This window comes from Eretmochelys imbricata, chromosome 11 (assembly GCF_965152235.1).
Source record: "Eretmochelys imbricata isolate rEreImb1 chromosome 11, rEreImb1.hap1, whole genome shotgun sequence".
NCBI classification, from domain to species: Eukaryota; Metazoa; Chordata; order Testudines; family Cheloniidae; genus Eretmochelys; species Eretmochelys imbricata.
Window position 1 is genome coordinate 59,479,073 of NC_135582.1, and position 25,718 is coordinate 59,504,790.

At 45.5% G+C, this 25,718-nt stretch overlaps 1 protein-coding gene across 1 annotated transcript; it reads right to left on the reverse strand.

Moving 5' to 3' along the window:
• Positions 1 to 313: 313 nt before the first annotated feature.
• Positions 314 to 25,563, reverse strand: FLACC1 (flagellum associated containing coiled-coil domains 1). The gene is made up of 15 exons (XM_077830472.1): positions 25,460 to 25,563; positions 24,688 to 24,762; positions 23,833 to 23,890; positions 20,828 to 20,964; positions 19,642 to 19,662; positions 16,177 to 16,270; positions 15,394 to 15,455; positions 13,534 to 13,631; positions 12,528 to 12,580; positions 10,876 to 10,975; positions 9,709 to 9,812; positions 9,042 to 9,104; positions 7,465 to 7,554; positions 3,361 to 3,470; positions 314 to 787 (listed from the first exon to the last, which is right to left on the reverse strand). The coding sequence occupies exons 1-15, from the start codon at positions 25,561 to 25,563 to the stop codon at positions 667 to 669; spliced, it is 1,290 nt and encodes a 429-aa protein (XP_077686598.1). The 3' UTR covers positions 314 to 666.
• Positions 25,564 to 25,718: the final 155 nt, after the last annotated feature.

Genomic DNA, 25,718 nt, shown 5'->3' on the forward strand with positions numbered 1-25,718 from the left:
AGCCAGGGGACAAAAATTTACTTACCTCACTGGTTTTCAAATCCTACTTCTAGTACCAGAGCACAGAAGAATGCCAAATAGACACAATCACCACACTCACTTCTTGCAATACCTCCCTTGGTAGACGGGACTCCAAGCGCTGCTGGGCTTATGAGCTTTGATGCTATTACAAGGTAAAGACTGGTTGCCAGTGATATAAAATAAAGGTAAGCAACAGCAAAGTTAGCTGTCCATTCCATACAGCCTCAGCCAAGTGTAGGAAGGACTCTGACTAGAAGTCTGACTGCCTGGGAGGAGCAGCATCTCCATAACTATTGTAGTAATGATTAGCTAGAGGGATAAAAACATTAGCCTCTGAGCACCCATTCATCTACACCACACCAGCCTGTCCTGGTAAGAGCGAGCTTGAGCAGAGATAGGAGTCAGCTGAGCATCATAGTGCAGCACACATACTTGGGGCCAGCATCCATCGCTCTCTCTGGAAACAAAGCAAAATGGAAATGACGACAAAAATAGGACACCTTGAATATGACTGATTGATTTGGAAGAGTGAGGGACTGCAGATTTGGCATTGCCTACAGAAATGGAAAATAAACTTGAACATATTGCTACATTTGGATTTACCATCATCAGCAAGTTTCCCTTAGTAACAAGGTCACATTCCCATTAGAGCAATACTGATAACTGACTCTTTCGCCTGACTCTTTCGACGGACTCTTTCATTATATGACTCTTTCGACGGACTCTTTCATTATATGCTTCTTCACTCTTTGTGATCAGTTTGCGTCTGTGGGAATAGGAAGGGGAAGTGTTACAAAAGGGATAGTAGAGTATCTACTCCCATCTGCCTCTGTTACGTAGCCTTTTATTTTACTGAAAGTGAATTTTTTAATGTGGTGTTACACCACCATGGGTTCTGCTCTGGTGGCTAGAGCTTCAAGCTTAACAGAGTGAAAATCAGCTCTGCCGCTTGCTTCAGATTTAGAGTCTCTAGGAACACAAAGACCAAGGGTAGTGACCACATACATTCACAAGTACACGGTCTAGTCTGTGTTACCAGTTTTATTAAAGTTACAGTTAATGTTATGATTACTCAAGCATATAGAAATTCTGTATAGACATACACAAGTTATAAATATAATTTTACTCACATCCTTAACAATAGTGTTAGGATCTGATTGATCATCAGTAAAGGGATGGTTCCCGCTGGAGTTTCCCATAGCGAGCTCAATTTTCCCACTCTGGGCACCCTCTTTTATAATGTGATTCTGTTTATAACTCATTAGCATTTACGCACATTGTACACCCTGTAGTTAGGGCATGTGTTAGAAAAATGTAACTACTGACTATCTTGTAAGCAAAAAATTACTCTATTAATTTTTTGCAGTATCATCCATTGGTACATCTTTTCCCATAATCTTATGGCATCAGGTTATTCTTTGGTCACTTATATTAGCATTTCTTAACTCTGTTGCCTAGTATGGCTAAGCTAAAAATTTACAGGCCTCAGCCTGTAGACCTTGGGTTTCAGCCCTACTTAGATAGCGAATACACGATTATGCTTTCCACATACTGATGAGTCTCATACTTCTATAATCATACATTTTAACTCTGTTTAACTTACAGTGATTAAATATGACACATGTTAATCATAACATCAATGAATAAACTAAAGCATTGGCTACAGTTACTACACAGGCTACAGAATTTAAAGCCTGCTAGATAAGCAGGTGCAACTCCATTGACTTCAGCAGACTTATAGTTATGATCAGTTTACTGATAGATCTGGGGACAAACACTCACACAATAGGAAGCATGCTCAGCTCCCACACAGCCTCCACACGTGGTTTTCCTTTCCGAGACACAAGCGGAAGCTCTATTTCCATTGTAACTTAAGTCCTGATCTTTAGTAAACAATACATTAACATGCTTAAATCTTGGCCCAGCGGCACATTCATGTTGGTTATTGTGGAACTTGAGTGCCATGTTCCACAGTAAGTAATGAGAATGATCATTGATGAGTTAAAATGAAGCCACCAAACTGAACAGTGGAAGGCCAGCAATTCACAGCATCCTCTCCCTTTATCAATTCCAGTAAACTGGGACAGTGGTAGCGTCAAGAAGGGAACGGAGATTTAATGACCAAGAATGGGAAACAATTCCTCCCCTCCTTCCAAAAGGGAGACATTTTTTTCCTGTGTTAAAACCATCTTATCTTTTAGAACGAGAAAATGTGTTTTAAACGCTCTAACCTTGTCATCTCCATTTGTTTTTTCTTTACACTTCACTCACCTTAGTGAAACCAGACTGGTTAGTTTCACTTCCTGCGCCTCCTATGCTGTAGGTGATCATTATTTTAAAGGACTGGGATACTTCTGATAGGGTTTGCATAATGGTGTCACATGAAAAAAGTGCACTCTTAAAAATGTGGCTGGCATGTGCCAGCCTCTGCCTCACTGATGTGCATATTGCTTGGAGGGGAGGATTTTTCCAGTAACTCTGTGTCAGAATGGGTTTATTATGAAACACCGAACAAGTATAATTAACATCCTCTCTGTTGAGAGCTCAGATATGTAGAAACTGTTCTTTTGCTCAAACACATTACCAAGAACAGACTGCCCTGCGGAAACCGAGCACATTCTGCTCCATAATCTTGTGTCTTCAACATTTTGTTGTTATAAATAAACCAAATATTTGATTGATTAAATAAAAACTGGGACATTTTCAGGTGTCCTGAATGAAGTTCCTGTGACACCACAACATTATGTAAAAAAATATTTGAGCTAGTCCTCGTGAAACTGGGACAGTCAGTCACCTCCTTTAGGCTGCTACAAGGCTACAGGGTTGCAGATGTAATGCTGCACAGAGACAGGACAATGTGGATTAAATTGTCACTCACTGTCCTCACAGAATGGGCTGTCTATCCGTATGGCTCAGCTACTGAGCTGGCCTGCCTTGAAGGTCCTAGAGACCCATGAGGGGGAAATAAAGGCAGCCCTACTCACTAAAATGAAGAAGACAGAAGCTGAATTGCATGCAGCTGCACTGATTGCAAAGCCCATGTTCTGGAAGCTGACAGGCTGTCTAAACTTCTTGTGGGGCTTTTCTAAGGCACCAAAGTTTGAGCAGGGGGAATGCATATACCATCTGGGCAGTGCAGCTCTGCTGAAACTGCTTGGCAGATGGCACTTGCATGAGAATGTTTGGATATAAAATCAGCTGTTACTGCGAATGAAAGAACTGACGAAGCCTCATAGTGTAAGAAAGAAAGATTAAAAAGAGTGAACTAGTAAATGCTCACATAGGTGGGTGCTGCTAGTTGAAGCTATCTGGGCTGAAGTACGTAGAATTCGTTCCTACCTCAGAACGGCATTTTCCTCCGTCAAGGAAGTGATATTGAGCTGGTGTTTTAATTCAACTGCCGAGATTTTCTGTTGAATGTTTTTCTCCAGTTCCATCAGGTTGCTTTTCTGGGGGGAAAAGGAGCACCAGATAGTAATTCACTTGCTGTACCCAGGCAGGATCAGTTGTTTTACACAATGGCAGGACACAAGACAGCAGGGATGACTGAGAAACACAGAAATCAGTCTGGACCAGTCTAAGCACGCAAAGACCCTCCACTCCACGCTTCCTCAAAATCAATTGTTCTGCTATAGGAACAGCCCAAGCTCGATGTTAGAATGGTCAAATGCTCCCAGGTTTGAAGTAGCCCAAGGTCTATCCTGGGTTAGACAGCACAAACAAGTATGAAAGGTGGGCCATGGTGGTGCAGCATCAGAGCGCAATAGAAAGACTCATTACTAACAGGGAGCGGGATCCCAGGTAGCCAGTCACAAAAGGCTGACATGCCAACACGGTATATTCAGTCACACTTGGTTTTAATTTCCCATTTGCTTCTATAGTGAGCACCACAGTAATCTCTCTACAAACAGAATGCCACTGGTTAATGTTCTTGTAGCAGGATGTACCCTACTTATAACTAACCAGAGAGCAATAATCAGAGCATCCCTACAGTTAAAAGTCTGTTAGCATATCCTTGGTACAGCTACTCCGCACTGGTTATACAGAAAATCCATCACAAACACAGAGCGGGGAAGGGAATCCCCTCATCTTTCTCAGACATATAACTGAACGGGTCATGCAGCCAACTGGCATTTGTATTGTAACAAATCCTTGGTCCTCTAGTAATTTCACTGGCAATGTGCTGAATGCTATGGTGTCTAGAAACTTCTTGGCAACTGTGATGGTAGAACTCACCTCCTCTTGCATCAAAAGCATAGGCTCCTACCAGGTGAGCTACAGAAGTAGTCAGCCAGCTATTACTTGTGTGTAGGACCTACAGCATACAGCAGAACAGTTCCCCCGGTAATTTGTTATAATATTATTAGTGCAAATTCTGTTCTGTGCACTGAGAGGACAACCCCCCCGCTCCAAAGTCTGAATCCAGCAGCAGCTATTAATAATGTCAAAGAAATGCACAGAAACAATCCACCAGAAAATCGGCTTTAGAAGCCCACCTCTTCCGACATGGCCACTAATTCTGGATGTCTCGATTTGTGAGGGGTCAAAGTGAGATTCTAGAAGTTGCACCCAACACACACATCCCCCTTCCTCCTCAGCACAGGGGAAAATCTTGCACACTGGGTGACAGGCCTCATTTTGCCGTGGAATTCCCAACCAGTGTCAAAAAGGATTCCTTCAGAACAGAGAAACTCCAGGGCCTGGGGCTCACTGGCCTATACCCTCCTGCCTCTGCACGCAGCCTGCAAATATCCTGTTGACACTCATTAACTCCCCAAACAGGTTCCCCTCCCATAACACCTCCTGCTGGATCCCCTATAGCAGGCTCCTAATTCGTGACTCTCCACATGGATCCTACCGAAAGTCTGTCTCAACACCATCCTGTGCCTCACCCAACACCCTCCTTAACTCCTGCCCCCAACCAAGCATCCCCTTGTCCTCCAGACCCCAACACTATTCCCCTTAGCGCTTATTGAGAAAAAAGGAAACTGGCCGACAACAAGGTTTGGATGGTAACAGTTGAAGTATGTAAGTGCTTGTCTAAAAGCTATGGATCAGTACACACTTCAATGACCTCACCCCAATCACTGTAAGGCGTGGATCTTCCCACCAAAGGTTAACTGTACAGTTCTGACCCCAACCTTAACACATCACTCATGAGCACATAGCCATGTGCTGGAATGCTGTTTGTGCAACACCTAAACAACCTTACATTTGCTGCTCCTCCAATAAACCAAAATTCAGAGACAACCTTATCCAGACTCAAGAAACTGCTTCTAGCACAACAAAGTGCAATTCTGCTCTGAAAAGTGAATGGAGATGATAAACGAGGGAAGCAAGGGCATTGTTACAATAATTCCCAGACCAAAGGTGCTCATTTTAAAAGGTAAAATACAGCAGGTATAACAGCGTCAAAAGTAACTAAAAGTGACCTATGAGCCTAAATCCCCTTTTCAAAAGAGATGTAGGTACTTGGGAGCCCAACTCTCATTGAAACTCAGTGATGTTTAGGCTCCTTAGTACCTAAACTGGTTTGGCAAATGGTACCCACGTTTTAACTGCCAGCCCTGCAAACACCCCCTTGACCAGAGAGACTACTTTCAAGTCAAATCAGGGCCCCTGTGACACCTAAGCAAAGTGACGGCCATCAGTCTATGCTCTCAGTGACACCTGACTAACCCTATTGCCGTCAAGTGGATTGCACAGCTGCTAATATTTAAAAGGAGTTAAGAAGTCTGAAGGGAACCCAGCTCTCTCCCTCAGAGCCGTGTTGGTTCTACAGTATTAACAGGATGAAAAAGCAGCAACGCTATTACTAAAGTCAGCAGATCTGACTGAGCAGCAGGGAGCAGATCTGGGGAGGAGGAAGGTGTCATTGTTACATGGGTTCTTTTCAAAGCAAAAGTGCATTTTAAGGGCTTGATTTAAATGCATACAGTCAAAGGAATTCAGGGTAAGTCTGAAAACCTGTTTCTTCACCCTGCCCTTTGTATGCCAATATTTCAGATGTCTGCAAACCTCAACTGATCTTTAGATATTGTCTGTGCTACAATACACGTGAGCCATGTGGTTCTATCTTCACTTGGACTGTCCTGGTACTTAGATCAGAGCTGTATCAGGATTTCAGTGGGCTAAGTACAGAATCATCCTGTTCTCCCTACAGGGGAGCAAGATGCTCTAGTTACAGTGCCATCCAGCTCAGCACAGAGACAGAAAACCCTGCAACGAGACTTGCCATAGCATTGCTCACCACAGCATGTGCCCCTCTTACTCCTTAGCCATCTGTTATTGTCCTCTTTTAATTCTGGAAGCTAACCGTCACCTCCAAGCGTAGATTGACTGTATTCCAAGAACAGACAGCATGCTACAAGCAGAGATCACAGCCAACCCCTCATCCCCACCTATCCGCACCAGTGCAGGCATATTCCCAACCTCACACACATCCCTCTCCGGGTGACCAACTGCCATCAAGACACTAGCTGCTGGCACATGGTCCAGGTCAGGAGCAAATTCCCAGGTCAGGATACTGGCATTGTTCAGTAGATGGAACTGTACAGTGAAGTGTTAGATGCACTGTCAATAATCTCCCTTTCTTAGCAGCCAAAGTACAGCCTGCCTTTGGAGGGACGGGAAGGGAAGAAAAAAGATATTTTATGCTACATGTCAACCGCATTTGGAAGCCGGAGAACAGCCGCAGCACTTGGTATCCAAGGAGCCCCATGTGCCATAAAGAAGGGAATGTAGCTGTTCAAGAGAGTCCACAGGAATGAACAGGAGACCCGTTTTCCGTACTCATAAATAAGGCTACGATTTAGTCACAGAGGTCGCGAAATCCGTGACTTCCAGTGACCTCCATGACTTCAGTCTGCAGTGGTCAGGGGCTGCAGGGTCCCCCACCTTCAGCAGGGGTAGGCAGCTGCGGGGTACCCTGGGCACCTCTGGCAGCCCCGGAGCTCCCAGCCGCCATGGGTGCCTCTGGCAGCCCCCAAACCCCCGCCGGCAGAGGACCCCCGAGTCTCTGGCCGCTGGTGGCAGCGGAGGACTCCCAAGTTCCCGGTTGCCGGTGGCATGGAACCCCTGCAGCTCCCAGCCTGCCGCCAACGGGGGTACCCCGCAGCTCCTGGCCAACATGGGAAGCTGGGGTACCCCACAGGTCCTGGCCTCCATGGGCAGTAGGGGATCCCCAGAGCTGCAGGTGCCAGGGGTACCCTACAGCCCCCAGTTGCTGCAGGCAGCTCCTAGCCCCCGCGCAGCTGCCCTGCTGCAGGTGGTGTGTGGACCTTCAGATCCCCATTTTGTCAGGTATATTTTTAGTAAAAGTCACCAGGTCACAGCTTCCGTGAATTTTTCTTTTTTGCCCGCAACCTGTCAGTGACTTTTACTAAAAATATCCATGACAAAATCTTAGCCTTACCCATAATGACCTCACACACGCTCTCCCACCTCTTTCTGAAGCTCCCCGCGAGTGTTCTGCATTGTTGCGGTGAGAGCCTGGAGAATTTGGTCCTTCTCCTTCAGATCGGCTTCCAGAGACTTGATTGGATAAAACACAGACACATTCACTTGGATAAAATGGGCTCCTCTCTCTCTAGCCCAATGTACTCTTCAGCCCCCATCAGCCTCTCCCAGTCATTGCTATCCCTCCCAAATACCTGTGTCACTGTCTGCACCACATGTGGGAGAGGCTTGGCCTGAACAGAAGCACGGATGTGCCATTGCCCTGGTTTTCACGATGCTTTTATAAGCTGGATTTATTCCTATTGGTAGGGGCCAACTAGTTACCTACGCTGTCCTTGTACTTAATTGGGACAGATGAGAGACAAGCATAAACTCTCCACATATGGATTTGGTTTACCTAGAGGCCTCTCAAAATAATCTGCCACCTTAGGCAAAACTTCAGCGTTCCACACCCCTTCTACTCCTGAGAACTTTCTGATGGTTAGGTGGTTATGGGAGAAGGGCAGAGGCCAGCACCAGCTCGCAGTGCCACTCACTCAGGCTTAGCCTAACCACCCCTCCATCATGGGGGGGAGGGGAAAAGGGAGTGCAGCTGGACCAAATGTGAGTGAGTGGCACTGCAATCAAGCAGCTGGGGTTGTTACACTGCTCAGGTTTGGCCAGGCCACCCCTGTTGCCCTTGGCAGAATCTGCGGGCCTAGGGAGCTGTCCAGTTTGCCCGCAGCTAGAGCAGTCCCTAGATTTACCCCTTCACACACAATGGTGCAAGGGCTACAAGTTATAGAGCAGCTGCGTGTGAAGTGTGAGCCGCTCCTAAAGGAGAGCAGACATAACCACTCCCCCACTGAGGGGAGGTGTCTACACTTGGAGTGGTGGGTGTGATTCGAGGAGTCATACTCACACGAGATCAATAGGAGCTAGCACACTAAAACATAGTGTAGCTGTGTGGGGATGGGCTAACCACCCTGAGAATGTGCCTAGGATCTTGGATGGATTCATATTCAGGGCAGCTGGCCCCTCCCACTGCCAGAGGCACACTATTTTTGGCATGCTAGCACAATGAGCGCTAGCCTGGGTAAGTCTCTTCGTGAGCTGGGACTCACCCTCCAGCTCCAAGTGTAGACGTTTCCCTGAGGAAGCCCAGAGCTCTGTTACAGTCAGAGATCGAGAGTGCACAGCCAGCAGAGGCCGCACTAACCCATTACAGCCTTCAGACACCCAGGCCCTGTGGCTCACTGGCCAGTCAGGCCAGTCTGCCCTTATTTGGAAAGTTTTTTATTTCAGGTGTTATAAAAGCACCAGGATTACATCAAGAACCCAAAATCAAGCTTCGTTTTCCAATGGAAATGACAATTAAATTCCCGGAGTGGCTCCTTCTCCTGTTACAGGACAGTGCACAAGAGGGGAGCTGGTCAGTTTGCACTATACCCTCCATAAGTTTCAATACCTCAGCTAAGTCCCATCCAGTTGACGGGGTGAGAGTGAACTGCTCAGAAAGCTAGACCGTTCCAAGTGACACAGTTGCTCCAGTTACATTGCATTTCTTTTTTTGCCCTACTTGCCTCCTTGATGTTTTGCAACTCTTCTATTTTCTCCATATCTTTCTGGTGCTGTTCAATATGCTCCTGAAAAGGACACACAGTTTATGCATAGTTCATGGCACGTCTGTAACATTCCCAGGCTCGTCAGTGAGCAGCTGATTCCAACCCCTCACAATCCAACAGGCAAAACCGAAAGCACGACCTTCCAGACAATAACTGCTTGGCAGAAATACAAGTGACTGGTGATTTGGAAGGTGTCTGACATGTCCCACGCTACTTAGGATCCCTGGGGTTTAACGGAATTATCCTGTGATTATAGTTCGTATCAAACCTGGCCCCATCTCTCCCTTTACTCAGAGCACTCAGGCCCTTGAGCCTTTGAGCAATAGGAGCCTTATAAATAGACATAAGAACGGCCATACTGGGTCAGACCAAAGATCCACCTAGCCCAGTACCCTGTCTTCCGACAGTGGCCAACCACCAGGTGCCCCAGAGGGAATGAATAGACCAGGTAATCATCAAGTGATCCATCCCATTGCCCATTCCCAGCTTCTGGCAAACAGAGGCTTAGGGACACCATAGAAGCATGGATTTATAACAAACCTGCTACTATTTTACTGGCAATAAGAGTTCATGGGAACTGCTGCACCTCAACGTATAGCTTTATGCTTCCCCTCAGACTAGCTACCTCTCTTTCCTGCTGGTAGAGTTTATTCATCATGGAGTTCCCACCCTGAGATGATTTCTTTAGTTGCTCTCTCTCCATCTCAAATGTCTTCATCAATTCCTGTTCTGTGGAGAAAAAGACAGAGGTCTGAGGGCTTTTCCTAACCATCCATTTTAATTCTGTGTAAGAGGCACACAAATGTATGTGGCAACATGCATACGAGGTGTTTGACTCATTTCAGCTGCATTCAATATTTCTACCTACCTAGCACTATGGTATCTAAGCACCAGCTAACAAATGACAGCATTGGGTGTGCCCCGAAGGAGAACGTTCACCTAGTCTCATCCCATTTCCGGGTTCTGAGACCACATACATACACATGCCCACACACTGGGTCACTTTTCCAATCATCGTCTTTCTCCCTTCTCCTCCTCTTGCAGACTCTCTTCTTTGTGTGGTAACTTCGTAGCTGTCACTGCTGTGATGTAGCACAATGTACAACGTAGCCAGAACTATGTCCTTACCCCGGGGCACACTGCCTACAGAATGGGCTAGCAGGGAAGAAATAAGTACATTGCTGAAGTGACAATATGGAGGAAGTGGCTCTGCTATTCTAAGCCCTTATTTATAGTCATTTATAAAAGGTTCTTTTGTTGCTGTTTGTTTAAAATCCCAGGAAGAGTTATCCTTGGTCTCAGCTCAGAAGTGATTTTTTTGTAACCAGGGGTGGGACCAAAGGCCTCGAATATATAAAATCTTCAGGAATACTCATTGCTATCACAGATAAGCTACAATAACCAGAGCAGAAGGTATTCCTGGGTTCTTCTGCATCCACTGCATAATGGAGAGCAACCACTAACTCTATTGCAGTCAAACCTAGAAGAGTCAATAAAACGGACTGGGATAATCTGGGGAAAGTATTTACATCCTAGCAGTCAAAAAAGCAGATATCAAACAATTAAATGACTCAGAGGCAAATGTTGTACCTAAAACTACTTCCAACTCATTGATTTTAATTCACCACATTCAAAGCTGATGGTGTCCCTCTGAACAGAATGGATTGCCTAAGCTCGGGGGCAGACCCTCAGCTGACATGAGTGGTCACAGCTCTATTTTGGAGCTATAACCATGTAATCAGCTGCAGCTCTGCCACCATCGATGTAAACCCAAGCGTCCTTTTTTACTCACTTTGCTTTAACAGTGCCTTCTCCCGCTCAGTCCTCTCACTCTTCTTCCATTCAGCCTGCCTTCTCAGCCACTTCTCCTCCATTTCATCAGAAACACTGTCCTACACACACACACAGAGACGGACAAACACGCATTTTCAGAAAATCTTCCAAAAACCCTGATGGCTCCTGAATCTCCCACATTGCCTCCAATTATGCTGTAAAAAGATAGTTAGCAACAATATAGCCATTTCCATCCACAGATCCCAAAGTGCTTTACCAGGGAGCTTTCACCCAGGCTAAAGGAGAAGAAGGAGGGAGATCTGATGAGGTTCAACAAGGACAAATGCAGAGTCCTGCACTTAGGATGGAAGAATCCCATGCACCACTACAGATTAGGGACTGAATGGCTAGGCAGTAGTTCTGCAGAAAAGGACCTAGGGGTTACAGTGGACGAGAAGCTGGATATGAGTCAACAGTGTGCCCTTGTTGCCAAGAAGGCCAATGGTATTTTAGGATGTATAAGTAGGGGCATTGCCAGCAGATCTAGGGACGTGATCGTTCCCCTCTATTCAACATTGGTGAGGCCTCATCTGGAGTACTGTGTCCAGTTTTGGGCCCCACACTACAAGAAGGATGTGAAAAAATTGGAAAGTGTCCAGTGGAGGGCAACAAAAATGATTAGGGGACTGGAACACATGACTTATGAGGAGAGGCTGAGGGAACTGGGATTGTTTAGTCTGCGGAAGAGAAGAATGAGGGGGGATTTGATAGCTGCTTTCAACTACCTGAAAGGGGGTTCCAAAGAGGATGGATCTAGACTGTTCTCAGTGGTAGCAGATGAAAGAACAAGGAGTAATGGTCTCAAGTTGCAGTGGGGGAGGTTTAGGTTGGATATTAGGAAAAACTTTTTCTCTAGGAAGGTGGTGAAACACTGGAATGCGTTACCTAGGGAGGTGGTGGAATCTCCTTCCTTTGAGGTTTTTAAGGTCAGGCTTGACAAAGGCCTGGCTGGGATGATTTAGGTGGGGATTGGTCCTGCTTTGAGCAGGGGGTTGGACTAGATGATTTCCTGAGGTCCCTTCCAACCGTGATATTCTATGATTCTATGATCCTTTGGGGGAACAGCCTCTGTGGCCACTGCACACCACTCTTCCTCCACAGGGGTGAGGGAGACACCTCCAGCTGCGTCAGCTGCTCCTGCTAGCAGTCACTGAAGTTATGCTGTGTGGTGCACAGGGTATGTCCCCCCCCGGGTTTCTGATATCCTGCCCTCCTTACCCACAGTGGAACTGCAGTGAATCCAGCACATCAGGGACTCTGGGGGGATGAGGGGTGTGTGTGAATCTGGTGAGTGCACTCACTGCAGTACCTTCCTATGAAACTAAGGGCTAGTCTACACTACAGCACTACATCGGTGCAGCTGCACCAATGCAACTGTGCCACTGTAGCGTGTCTGGTGAAGACGGGCTATGCCGACAGAAGAGCATCTCCCACCGACGGAGCACCGGTGTGGTCAGCGCTTAGGTCGACGTAACTTGCGTTACGTCTGGAGGTGGCTTTTTCAGAGCCATGAGTGACGTCAACTTAAGCAGTAGTGTAGCCAAGACCTAAGCATTAGACTAACAGGACCTGATCCACTTTTGGAGATCACTTTCGTTGCTGAAATCTCACCTGGTACATTCGGAATGCATTCTTCAGATACCTGTATTCCTTCTGCATCACCTCTGAGCAACAAGAGAAGGACAAGATGTGTAGTTAATACAGCAATTTTAACACAATACAAGCCATGGGGAATTGCACTAAAATCCTGAATAGGTAACATGAAAGTGGGCTAGGCATCTCAGTCCAGACCCCACAAGACACATCTATGTTACAGTTTCTACCACATAGTATGGGACTAAGAATTAAGAAATTAAGTTCTTTTTTTTTTTTTAAAAGGAGGCTCAGAATTAGAAGGGGATTGAGGCTGTGTTGGGGCAGGTTGCATGGAATATCTGCTGGCCCTGCAGCTGGCCTGAAGACAACTCTGTCAGTGACTTTTCTGAGCACCAAAAGGCACCCAAAATTAAATAAATAAATAGCTGGGCTACACTCATTGATTTGAAAGATTTTTTTCATTTTTGTTTACAAAAAGTACCCAGCAAACCGCGGAACGTCTGGCTGGCCAACCAAGAAGTTTTCTGGGCAGCCTCCCCTGAAATCAATATCTGTTTGGAAACCTGAGCATTATTCAAGGCAATAGAAATCTGATGAGCTCAGGTGATCTCCAATTTCCTCCTGCTATTTTGGACTGAACTCTCTCAAGAACTGCACGAGACTTTGGCATAACAATCTCAACCACAGCCTTGATTTGGCCTCAGAACACAGACTCCAGTCTAAACCTAATCCAGATCCGAACTTGACTGCTGACTACCATTTATAATTCCAGCACAACACTAGCATTTAAAGGAATGGCACATTACCAGCCCCAAGCCAACTTCCTTCACAACTGTTCCTCTTCCCCAATTAGTACTGACAATCATGGCTCAGTACTAAAACATGGAGAGGCAAGGGAAGCTTCCAAAGGGAGTCTGTTGCTGTGAATATGCTAGAGAGGGAAAGAACCCAACAGGAGTTTCCAGCTCAGAGTAACCATGAAAACAACAGGGTTCAGATTTCCCAGAAAGCCTGTCCATACCCATTTTCTCTTGTGCAGAGGCCCTCTCAGTCCTCAGTTCTTTCTTGCACTGCACTTGCAAGGCCTGGAGCTCTGCACAGTGAGCTTCTTGGAGTTCCCTGCGTGACCAACACACAAGCACATCAATGCAGATATCCACAGAGCACACTTTCCTTTTGTCCACCCACATGATCGTTTACAGTGATGGAATAATTACAGAAGGTGAATGGCCAGGTGAATGTAACTGTGTACATTATTTTCTTTTCTGTGTACTGCACATTTAAATTTCTAGGAATCTGTAAGAGGCAGCTAACATTTTGTGGTCAGTTCAGATGCAAAGTGCCAGAGGGGAGAGAGACTGTGCTCAGCCTGGAGACTTTACTTTTGTTTCTTGTTTTGTTGTTTTCATGTGTTTTAAAATAAAGGACAGCCAGGCTGAAAGTATATGGTTGCTCTTTGTGTGTGGAGAAAATATAACCTGGGGTGTAATTTCATAAGTGGAGGGGCCACAGATGTGTCATGCAGATCTTCCTAAACAAGTAGCCATTAGAAGCTTTAATGGCATCTCACACCATCATGTATTTTGTTTGTGCTGGGCATGTCCCAGCTAGTCATTTATCTTATTTTATTTGCTCTGGATCCTAGTTTTCGTCTTTCATTCTGCATTTCTCTCTCTTTAAAGTGCATTAGTTTCTAATGAGGTGATTGATATGAGCAGAATTTAGTGATGTTGTACAAGGGGCATCTAAAGTCAGTTTAGATATTAGTTTCAAATGTATATTTTCTGGTTTGTGAAGTAAGAGTTGACTGCACGTGGGGTTGCTGGAGGAAGTCAGGTGTTGCTAGACTTAGCCCATCACCCCACCTTCTCAATAACCTTTCCCAAGCTGACGAGTTCATTGCGGATCATTGTTACTACAGTAAGGAGGAACCTTATAAAAACGTAGATTGATCGTTTCCCACTCAGACTTCATAGCTGGGTATAGTAGGGAGATAGTACTGGGCCAAAAGGTTCTGTTGGCCATCTGAGAGTCCAGCGGGGGTGGAGGGGGAGCACAAAATTGTGCCACATTGGCTCTATTCTTTCTTCTTCAAGAGCACGCTGATGGGTCCTGGGTGACAGTTAGCCGTAGAGAGCGGCACAGCTCAGATTTGTCACCACTCATTCAACAAGTACGCAAGACCCCTCCAGAAAGGTACATCGTGCTGTGGGCTCGGATGCCAACAATGTGCGGATGGCACCTAGCACCTCATCAGTTGAAGACAGCATGGTGCCCTAAGCTCTGGACAAAGTAGGGACATGAAAGAAACGTTGATGTCCCCAACACAAAGTGAAGTCAAGATTAGGCTGGTCAGCAAAGGAAAACACTGAGACACTGGCAGACACACTGCCATGCCCTCCCATTACTCCAAGAAAGTGCCCAACCTCAGATCTCACAAGAACAGCTGTTCATGTCACATTTTGGCCTATGGATGATGGAAATAGCATGAGAGAATAAAATCTCACAATATCTTCACCAGCCATGGTACAAAATCTAAGTACTAATGGCCTCATGATACTGTTACTCCCATGGTATCCAGGATTGGAAAGTGAGTCTAATTCTAGCCTGGACTCAAAGCCACTGGATCTGGATGCCCCAAATCAGACTCCCCAAAATTTAAATGTCAGCATTTTTTCCCATTCCCAATAATATTTATGGTATAGAGATCACAGTGAGTCAATCCCAAACTTGGCTCATTTTGTAGAAGACATACTGCCATGTTGTCTCTTATTCTGAACATCCAAAACCACACAAGATGTAAAATCTTGTAGAGAAAACTGTGGTATCCAGCGTTCAGTTCACATATGTGCTTTCTCCTTGCATAGCGCAGCAGTCGTACCTGATCTTATTTTCATGCTCCTGTTGCATTTCATTGCATTTTTCTTCCATATCCTTCTCCAACTTGAAAGGAAAGGAGACAAGTTTTTAATAAGGTGCAAATGTACCTACTCTGCCATTTGTTTGAGAGAAAACATCTGCTAATGACATAACTCCAGTCAGGTTACTAAAAATCCTGTCCACAGCAGGCTCAGAACTGTGATAGCTACAATTCCGATCCCAGTACAGAAAAGGTGTTATTTTTATTCATTTTCCCCTTGACAAACATGCTGTTTAACTGTTTTCCATCCTAAGCTGGTTATGCAGAAATCTCTTCATTACCCAAGCCATGGCTCTTTTTCCAGTCACCATCAGAGCAAACATTTCTAAATCTCAAACCGCAGGGAAGTCGTTCCAGGTGGGCGTTTCAAAAGCGCTGAACTCACGTGGGAGCATAAGTCTCAGTGACTTTCAAGTGACTTAGGTGGTTTTAAAAATGCTGCCCTCCATGAAGCTACTGTTTGGCTGTAAAGGAATGCACATTTACGGCACATAAATAATTAGCTAAGTGCCCCGCCTGCCCGTTCTCTGCACTAACCGCTAGACAACACTGCCTCCTGCAGGCACGTGGACACCCAGCAATCTGGGTGCAGTTTAGCCAGTCAGTCACTAATAATGGCACTGAAAGGATCCAGGCAATGCTGTGTGGTCTAGTCAGTCCTTTCCCTGTAGCCTCTCTCAGACAGTGTGACTTCATGGAGCACTTTCTGAGAAGAAGGGAGAGATGACAACCGGGTGAACTCACCAGTTTGCGGGAGGCCTGATGATCTCTGCGCAGTTGCTCCATCATGTCTGTCAGCTCAGCAATCTGTTCCTCTAAGTCAGTAATAATATCCTCCCTACAATGATACACCATCTCTCTGTCATGCCCTGGGCCCATTGCTGGGACAATCTTGTTGTTTTAATAGGAGCAGTGGTGGAAATAGAAATAATATCACTACTGGAATTCATCATCTGGGGCCGGTGTCAGCCCCTTCACTGCTTCTCCCACTCGAGCCGGCAGGGCGGCAGAATGGATGTGTAATCTCCCCGCAGCCTGTTTTACCACTGGGGCTGAGGAAATGTTTATCAGTGGTTTACCCACTCATTAGGGACGCCGCCCCCTTCCCTTTGGGGTCTTTTGGCCCAGCAACCTACTTTCCAGTGCAGCTCCTTTTCCTGCTCCCTTCAGCAGCAACAAGGCCACCAGAGGAAAATAAGGTCACAGAATAAAACAAGCTTTGACATCCTGCCCACATGGAGGCACCTCACTCCATCTGGCACAATGAGAAGGGAGGAAGTCTAGCTGCACAGAGGGAAGGAGGAGGAGAGGGTCAGCGGCTGCAAACAGAGACTGACCATCACTGGTCAGAATGTGGGACATCTTTGTGGAGAGTTGGTGCATTTGGGTCTCTGATTTATTCCAGCGGTGTGTTCTGGCGAATTTTACAATCCCAACTCTGAAAGTGACTACCCCAGACACTGAAAGGTTGGTTAACAGCAATCAAAGCACCCTTTGTATCATTCCCTGTCTCTAAGGTTGCCAATACAGATTGGACATATTCCTGGAGGTTTCATCACATGACAATCTTTCATTAAAGATTCATCTTTAATTCCTGGAGACTTCACGTCAATCCTGGAGTGTTGGCAACCCTACCTGTCTCCTAAGTATTACAGCTCTCATCAGCAGAAAGAAAGGGGATTTCTCAACATGGTAGCATGAGATTTAAAATTGAATGGATGGTATTTCCTCTCCAAAAGGCAGGTCAACCTAATTGCCTTCTATGACAAGATAACTGGCTCTGTGGATGAGGGGAAAGCAGTGGACGTGTTATTCTTTGACTTTAGCAAAGCTTTCGACACTGTCTCCCACAGTATTCTTGCCAGCAAGTTAAAGAAGTATTGGCTGGATGAATGGACTATAAGGTGGATAGAAAACTGGCTAGATCATCGGGCTCAACGGGTAGTGATCAATGGCTCTATGTCTAGTTGGCAGCCGGTATCAAGTGGAGTGCCCCAAGGGTCAGTCCTGGGGCCGGTTTTGTTCAATATCTTTATTAATGATCTGGAGGATGGCGTGGATTGCATCCTCAGCAAGTTTGCAGATGGCACTAAACTGGGATGAGTGGTAGATATGCTGGAAGGTAGGGATAGGATACAGAGTGACCTAGACAAATTAGAGGATTGGGCCAAAAGAAATCTGATGAGGTTCAACCAACAGAGTTAGGTCAATGTAAGCTGCCTTATGTTGACCCAACTCTGTAATGTAGACCAGGGCTCAGTCAACCTAGCTACATTGCTTGGGGTATGAAAAAATTCACACCTGAAAGACATAGTTAAGTTAACCTGAGCCACAGTATAGACAGCACTAGATCTACGAAAGAACTCTTCCATTATCTTAGCTACTGCCTCTCCAAGACAAGTGCAGAGTCCTGCACTTAGGATGGAAGAATCCCATGCACCGCTACAGACTAGGGACCAAGCAGCTAGGCAGCAGTTCTGCAGAAAAGGACCTAGGGGTCACAGTGGACGAGAAGTTGGATATGAGTCAACAGTGTGCCCTTGTTGCCAAGAAAGATAACGGCATTTTGGGATGTATAAGTAGGAGCATTGCCAGCAGATCGAGGGACATGATCATTCCCCTCTATTCAGCATTGGTGAGGCCTCACCTGGAGCATTGTGTCCAGTTTTGGGCCCCACACTACCAGAAGGATGTGAAAAAATTGGAAAATGTCCAGCAGAGGGCAACAAAAATGATTAGGGGACTGGAACACATGACTTATGAGGAGAAGCTGAGGGAACTGGGATTGTTTAGTCTGCGGAAGAGAAGAATGAGGAAGGAAGAATGATAGCTGCTTTCAGCTACCGGAAAGGGGGTTCCAAGGAGGATGGATCTAGACTGTTCTCAGTGGTACCAGATGACAGAACAAGGAGTAATGGTCTCAAGTTGCAGTGGGGGAAGTTTAGGTTGGATATTAGGAAAAACTTTTTCACGGGGTGGGTGGTGAAACACTGGAATGCATTACCTAGGGAGGTGGTGGAATCTCCTTCCTTAGGAGTTTTTAAGGTCAGGCTTGACAAAGTCCTGGCTGGGATGATTTAGCTGGGGATTGGACCTGCTTTGAGCAGGGGGTTGGACTAGATGACCTCCTGAGGTCCCTTCCAACCCTGATATTCTCTGATTCTTGTAGTGAGAGTCTTTGAATCTTCTTACTGGTGCTCAGGACTTCTAGATAAATTTCACTTTCATTGGGGCAACTTTTTCCATCCACTACTGAAGCTTCCCTGTGACCCTATTTGGTCATCCTCTCTCTTTTACAGCATCCTGAAGGCTTCATGCCTTAACTACCACCTTTCTGTCCAAAGGGGACCAAGCAGGACTCCCCCTGGAGACCATCAATGCTGCTGCGTAATCAGCTGGAAGGACCATTGTTGAGCAACACGTGATGTGCTCCTCCCAAGGGACTAAACATTCTGCCTCTTAGCCTGTTAGAGATAAAAGAATGAAAGCTGGGTCCCAGACCACAGATGGACTTTTACTGAACACTTCACTTTGCTTCGCTCTAGTGTCTTCCCAATGGCAGCTTGATACCAGATTCAAGGTCACAAGAGCACTCCAAAGATAGAAAGCAAACAGAGGGACGAGCACATTTAAAGAAAAAGATCAAACTTAATGATCAAATTATGTTAAACATTAAAACAGAATAATTTGAAATGTTAATGGGCTGCAACATTTGCACAAGCACTAGCATCTGATAGGTCCAGAACACAACATTCAAATCCAAATCACACAAAGTTAAGGGGTATTTGGCTCCAGATTTTGGGTATCCCCATCTTCTCATCAGAGTGTATTTCATGTCCCAGTAGTTTCCAAACCGTATTCAGTCACTATAAATGGCTACTGACTGAACAAGATCTGAATATACATACTATTTTCTTACTTTAATATCTGCTTTCCTTACAGGAGATCTACATTTAGACTCCGTTTCCAGCCCTCAACACAAAACAAGCAATGGGACAACAGTGTTCCATCTCCAGGGTGGAAGGAGGTGAAGCAGACACTTTGTATATAACAGCACATCTTGCTGTCACCGGTTAACCAAGAAACAGCATTCAGGGTAATGAATGAAACCAGATTCCTGCGGGTGGTGAGGAGGAGGAGGTTAAAAATGTACAGAAAGTTCAGTTTTTGATTTTGACCCAAAAACCCCACAAAACAAGCCATACTCACGTCTCAAGTTTCACTGGGCTTCTGCAAATAGAGTGAAAGATTAAATGCACATTATCAAACTTCTGCAGGTTGAGTTAGAGCAGATGACATGAGTTTGTTGCAAAGCAAAAACATGACTGCATCTAAGAGGCGGCTCATTATTGAGTGTTCTCTGAAGTTTGTTCCTTAGCAACTCCTCCCATAATGCAGGATACTATACAGCATCCAAAAACCTATAATGGTTCTACATTGACTTTTCAGCCTCAACACCCATACACGCCCCCCTTGGTCGTAGGTGCTAAAAAACAGACAGTGAAGTGGATGGGAGTGCTTGGTGAGAAGGCCAGATATAGGCATTTCAAGGCAAGTCAGAAACAAAGCATTTATTTGTCTTATATTTTGCCTGAAATCAGAAAGCTATGAACACATTCTGTGCAGATGCACCGAAGTTACACTTTCTTCAGCTAGCACTGTGGTATAGAAATTGCCTCTTCTAAAAGTTGAGACCTGATCTCTTACTAGTTCTTCAGTTTGGACCTGAATGATCCTCTCACACCAACCTGGGGCTCTCCCATTTTCTTACTGTTCTGTGTGCCTTAGAAACACTCCATCATTAAAAAAATGTTATTTTTGTTACAGAAATAAAACTCCCCTCATTAAAATAAATGCTATTTTAGAAGCATCCCTCACTTTGGCTCCTTATCCCCCATTTAGGCCTTTGGAAGGCAGAGCACTATGGCTGAGACTGTACAACTGATTCTAAAATTGCAGTAACACTATCAGATTACAGAGCACACCTCTCTCTTCTACCCTTGTGACAACCCTGGGAGTGCCACGTGCAGAACAATGAACAGAACCCAAAACTCTCGCAAACCAGAAACCCAGAGAGAAGCTTGATTCTGCTCTCACATCTATGAAGTCAGTGGAATCGCTCCCGAGTTACTTAAATTAGAGAAGAATCAGACTCTTCATCTCTCTTAACGCACACCAGGTGTTTACCTTGGGGCAGATTCTAATCTCACATCAGCTTTACACTCAGTTAGGCTAGACAAATGCCCCTTGTCTATGCAGTATGCGCTCATGAGGGTCATCTCCCCTCTTGCAAGCTCTCACAGGTTCCTCACACACTATTATTTTGGTGGGGGGAACAAGACTATTTTAAGATTCAACCACTTTTCTTCCCATTTAACAGATTTTCTAAGATTACCTGGGAACAAAGGGAGGGGCCGGTTCTTCAGTAGTTCTTTTTCTTTCAAAAAATTCCTCCCCTAGTGTGACGGAGAGATGTTCTTTACTCCGAGTCAAGGTATAACCAGGTGAGATTTCTATGAACTCCCCTGAAGTCTGGGGGCCAAAAGAGAAGATATTCAGCTCAGGAAACCCAGTGTCTGGAACCCTAAACCCATTAAAGGGATCTCTCTCTCTCACTCTGAAACTGTCAGGAGTGTTTTCTACAGTATTCCCCGTACGAGCAGAAAGGAAGAATGGGATTCCCCACCCAAGGACCCTTCCCCAAAATCAATCAGATCTGCGCCATTATAGAATCAGATCTGTGCCATGATATGGCTTTTGTGTTTTATGCTTGGCCCATGGGTAAAGAGCAGCCCATACATTTCTGCAACAGGGCCTCCAGCTGCCTTCATAGCACCAGAGCAAGACAGAATATCACATCCTGGGTCCAGCATTCGTCACGCACAGCATCTCTGCACCCAAGATCCAGGCAGCTACAATTTGCTTAATTTTGTTGCTGACCTGGTGTCCACAGCAGGCTCCCAGTGTTGAGGGCAGGAAGTGAAGAATACCTTATCCAGATTAACTGCAGGGGGAAGTCGAGCAGAATTCTAATGAGCCAAGTTGAAGTATGTTCAGGATTAGAGGGCTTGACACCCCAGCTCTTGCAAATGCCACGGGATCTTTAAGAGCTACAGGCAGTGAAGGTCTGTTTCCCCCTGAACATTGGCACAGCATGCCATAACACCATGCATGGTGGGGAAACACCCGCCAGATCACAAACATGAATGCAGGACATTATCCAAGATGAAATTCTTAGTGAAGAGACCAGGGAGACCCTTCATTCTGTCTGCTAAGGCCATGAATAGTTGGGTTAACGAACAAAACCATTTAGTCCTGTTTATGTACAAGGCCAATGCTCTCTAACATCTATGGTGTTCAGATATTGTTTCTCTTTATTAGCATGTGGTTTTGGGTAACACACAGGTAAGTAAATTGAATGGTTATTATGAAAATCAGATACCACTTTAGAAATAAATCTCCGATGAGGGTGCAAGTACCCCTTATCCTTAAGAAAGATTGCATTAGGTGGTTTGGATGTCAGAGCATGCAGTTCAGCCACCCTCCTGACCACAGTGATAGCTACCAGGAAAGCCACCATTAGGAACAGGTGCAGCAAGAAGCATGTTGTTAGAGGCTCAAACAGCGGGTCCATGGATCGATGTTACTAAAGGCTCAAACAGTGGGTCAACAAAACTGGGTTCAAGTCCCTGGGGAGACAGGGTCCCTTATTTGATGGGACAACCTTCACAAACCTGATTCTCATATCATTATGAAACATAGCACGGTTACCCATATAGGGATGGAAAATGGATCTTGCTGCCAGGTGGACCTTGATACAAGAAATCGCTAACCCCTGATGTTTTAGGTGCAATAGATGGTCCAGGGCATGCAGGATAGAGGACTATATTGGCAAGACCCCGGCCTGAAGAGTCCAGACAGAAAAACACCTCAATTTTGACAGGTAAGCAGTTCTGGTAGAGGGCTTTCTATTATTTAACAAGACATGGCAAATTTACTTCAAGCAAGACTCTTTTCTAGCATTTAGCCATGAAGCCTCGTGGCTGTTAAATGAAGGGCCCACAGGTTTGGGTAGAGCAGCTGTCCATGATCTTGGGAGATCAAGTGTGGGTTCAACAGGAGTGAAACTGGAGCTGCCACTGACAGATCCACTAGAGAGTGGAGAACCAGTGCCATCGAGGCCATGCTGAGGCTATTAATATAGGCTGGGTCTGGTACCACTCGATCTTTAGCATCATTCTGTGTAGGAGTGGGATTGGGGGAAAAACGTAATAGCCTGTTTTTCCAGGGCAGCAGGAAAGCGTCTGTGATGGAAGCAGGACTGCAGCCTTGTCGGGAGCAAAACTGTCAGCACTTCCTGTTCCAAAAATGTCTATTTGTGGTGACTCTTAAATGATCTGCTTAGGTGGGCCACCAGCTCATTCTGCACCCCTGGAGGGTAAGAGGCTTCGAGTTTGATTGACTTGGCAATGCAAAAGTACCATAGGTGAACTGCTTCCTGACAAAACAGGGAAGAGTGAGTGCCCCAACTGCTAAAGTAAAACATCGCTGCATGTTGTCTGTGAAAACAAAGAGGCTCTTCCCCTTGACATGTGCTAGAGGAAGGCCTGACAGGTGATGTGGACAGTCCTTGGTTCTCTGGCTTTGATATGAAGAGAGATTCCTTGAGGGACACAAACTGAGTTCAGAGGGGGCCCAAATGAGCTGCCCACCCCAGGGCAGACAGGTCTGTCACCAGTCAGTGAAGGCTGAGGGCAGACAAAGGGAACACCGCCACAAACACTGAGTGGGTCCGTCCACCAATCTAGCAAAGTTAGTACCCAAGAGGGCACAGAGTTCAGATGGTGGAAACTTAGTGAATAAACAGAGGCCAGCCAACTTTGAAGAGACCAAATATGAGCCTCCCCTAAACATTTCAAGAAGCGGCAGTTTGGGTTGTTCCTGGGCATCTGCCTAAGGCAAGAGATGCAGGGCTTAAAGCCCAATGACCAAGGCATCCTTCAGTACCAAGTAACGGGGGAAAAAAACAAAACAACTGGGGCCAAAAATGAAAACTCACACTAAGTACTAACACTAAGTCTAGAAAGCTATCTACAAATAATTTATAATGAACACACCAAGAGCACTTTCAAAGACAAGACAAACAATTCCAACGATCCTCACAGGTGCTAAGAAGGAACTGAGGGAACTCAGGGGTGGCTGGGCCCTTTATATCGGTGCAAGTGGTGCGAGGCAGCAGAGGGTGCTTGAGTTGCCCTGATGGGTAGCACTGAGGGAAAAATTTCCGATGACTGTGCGAGGGGCCTGGGCACACCAAAAGTGGAAGGCACATGTGCAATCACTCAAAGAAGAAATTCTTGTTAGCATTCTACAGCAAATGATTCCACCTGTTCTACTCACATCAGGTGGTTCTCTGCTTCGCAGTCGATATCCATATTTTCTGTTGGGCAATATCCGTCTGCAAATGAAAAGCACCTCGTCAGAGAGTTTCAGATGAGTAGAGTTGCTTAGTGACTAAATTGCTCCACTTCAAACATCAGAGCCAGGCGCACTCAGTTAAACCCAGTTTTTGTGGGCTGCCAGGGTGGTGAGAACAAAGAAGTGCCCCTTTTTGTAGTGACGTGTGAGTAGAGCAATACTGAGCTTGCCAACCAGTTTCCCTAGGAGCTGCTTGTGATCTCTGTATGTTATTACTTACCTGCGGGACTCAGATTTTGTTGGTCACATACTGTATATGTATGTACAATAACACCAGCCACATTCACTCTGTACTAGGCAGTTACCACCACTCAGCTAGGGTTGCCACCAGTCCAGTTTTCACCCAGACAGTCTGGTTTTTGGCTTATGTGTCTGGTAGGGTTGCCACCCATCCGGTTTTCACCTGGACAGTCTGGTTTTCAGCTTGTGTGTCCGGGTGCCATTTGACAAACCCTGATGTCAGTTTTTTTTTTTCTAAATTGGTGACAACTCTAAGCAGAAGGAAGGAGGCAGTGCAGAAGAGTGGTGTCTGTAACATGCATTTGCTGGTGAGACTCCACACCACTGAGGCTTTAGTGCATCATGTGTAAATTACCATAACATCAATACCATTTAGTGATGTGAAGTCTTGGGACTGCTAATAGGAGTTATCTGTTTTCTTCTGAACAGAGCAGCTCGTAAGGGAGAGTTAGCACCTGTACACACTGGAAAGCCATTTCATGTCACATACCACTCTTGAGCCCCCCACTCTTCTTCACAAAAAAGACAAATACTTAGTTGGATGTGCTGGGAGGTTTTATAGCAAACAGGAAACTATTTTGGTTTTTCAAGATCATGCCTAGTGAGGAGGACCTGGTTTAAAAATATAAACGGTATTCAGACATATTTATGGAACAGGAACAAACCAGGTTTATAGAATCATGGCAATTCAGCCTTCTGAGAGCAGAAAACAATTATACCTCCTGGAAGCAGCAGCCCGTTAGCCAGCTTCTTTCAGATTGGGGACAGACTATATCCTTGCCACACCCCAGGCACAAGGACAATGCCTTCACAATAAGATTGAATTGGTGTAATTTTGGGCAGACTTTGGCCCTGAATCTATACTCAGATGTTACAGCAAGTCTCCAGTTATTTGGTTTGGGTTATGGCCTCTTGGAATTCTGCTAAGATAAGCTGTAGTGTATCTAAACAGTAGCCTCTCAGTAATGCCCTCCCCTAGTCCCATCTCTTCCCTCTAGGCTTGAGGAAAGCATGACAGAAATGACATATACACAGCACCTGACACCAGCACTAAACTCATTACAATATAACTTGCGTAAAATGCATTTGGAAAGGCATACATAACATAAAAGAGTAATACATTACTTGTATAAAAATCAGCATACACATGAGTTACCTGTAACTTTAAACACATCTCTTTATATGTATATATAACTTACAACATGCCCCGCCACTATTAATAGGGCCCAAATAAAAGATAAATGCAAGAAACTGGTGTTAAGCATTAGAAAAAATGGAATTCCCTCTTCCTCCAATGGCTTCTGCTTACCTGGCTTTCTGATTCGGTACGCCTGGCATGGTCTTAATTAGCCTTTTACCCTGCACATTCCAAGGGTCCCAACAGGCACAGTACAAAAAGGGGGAATGAGACATGTCTGTATAGCAGGAACCCTGGCTGGGCAAAAGGCTGGAGATGAAACAAAGATATGAGGAGTCAGAAGCATTTACTAGTCTTGGAATTTTTTTGTAAGGCAGAGAAAATATCACCTTCTTCTTATGGGAGACCAACACAGCCACAGTACACAGAA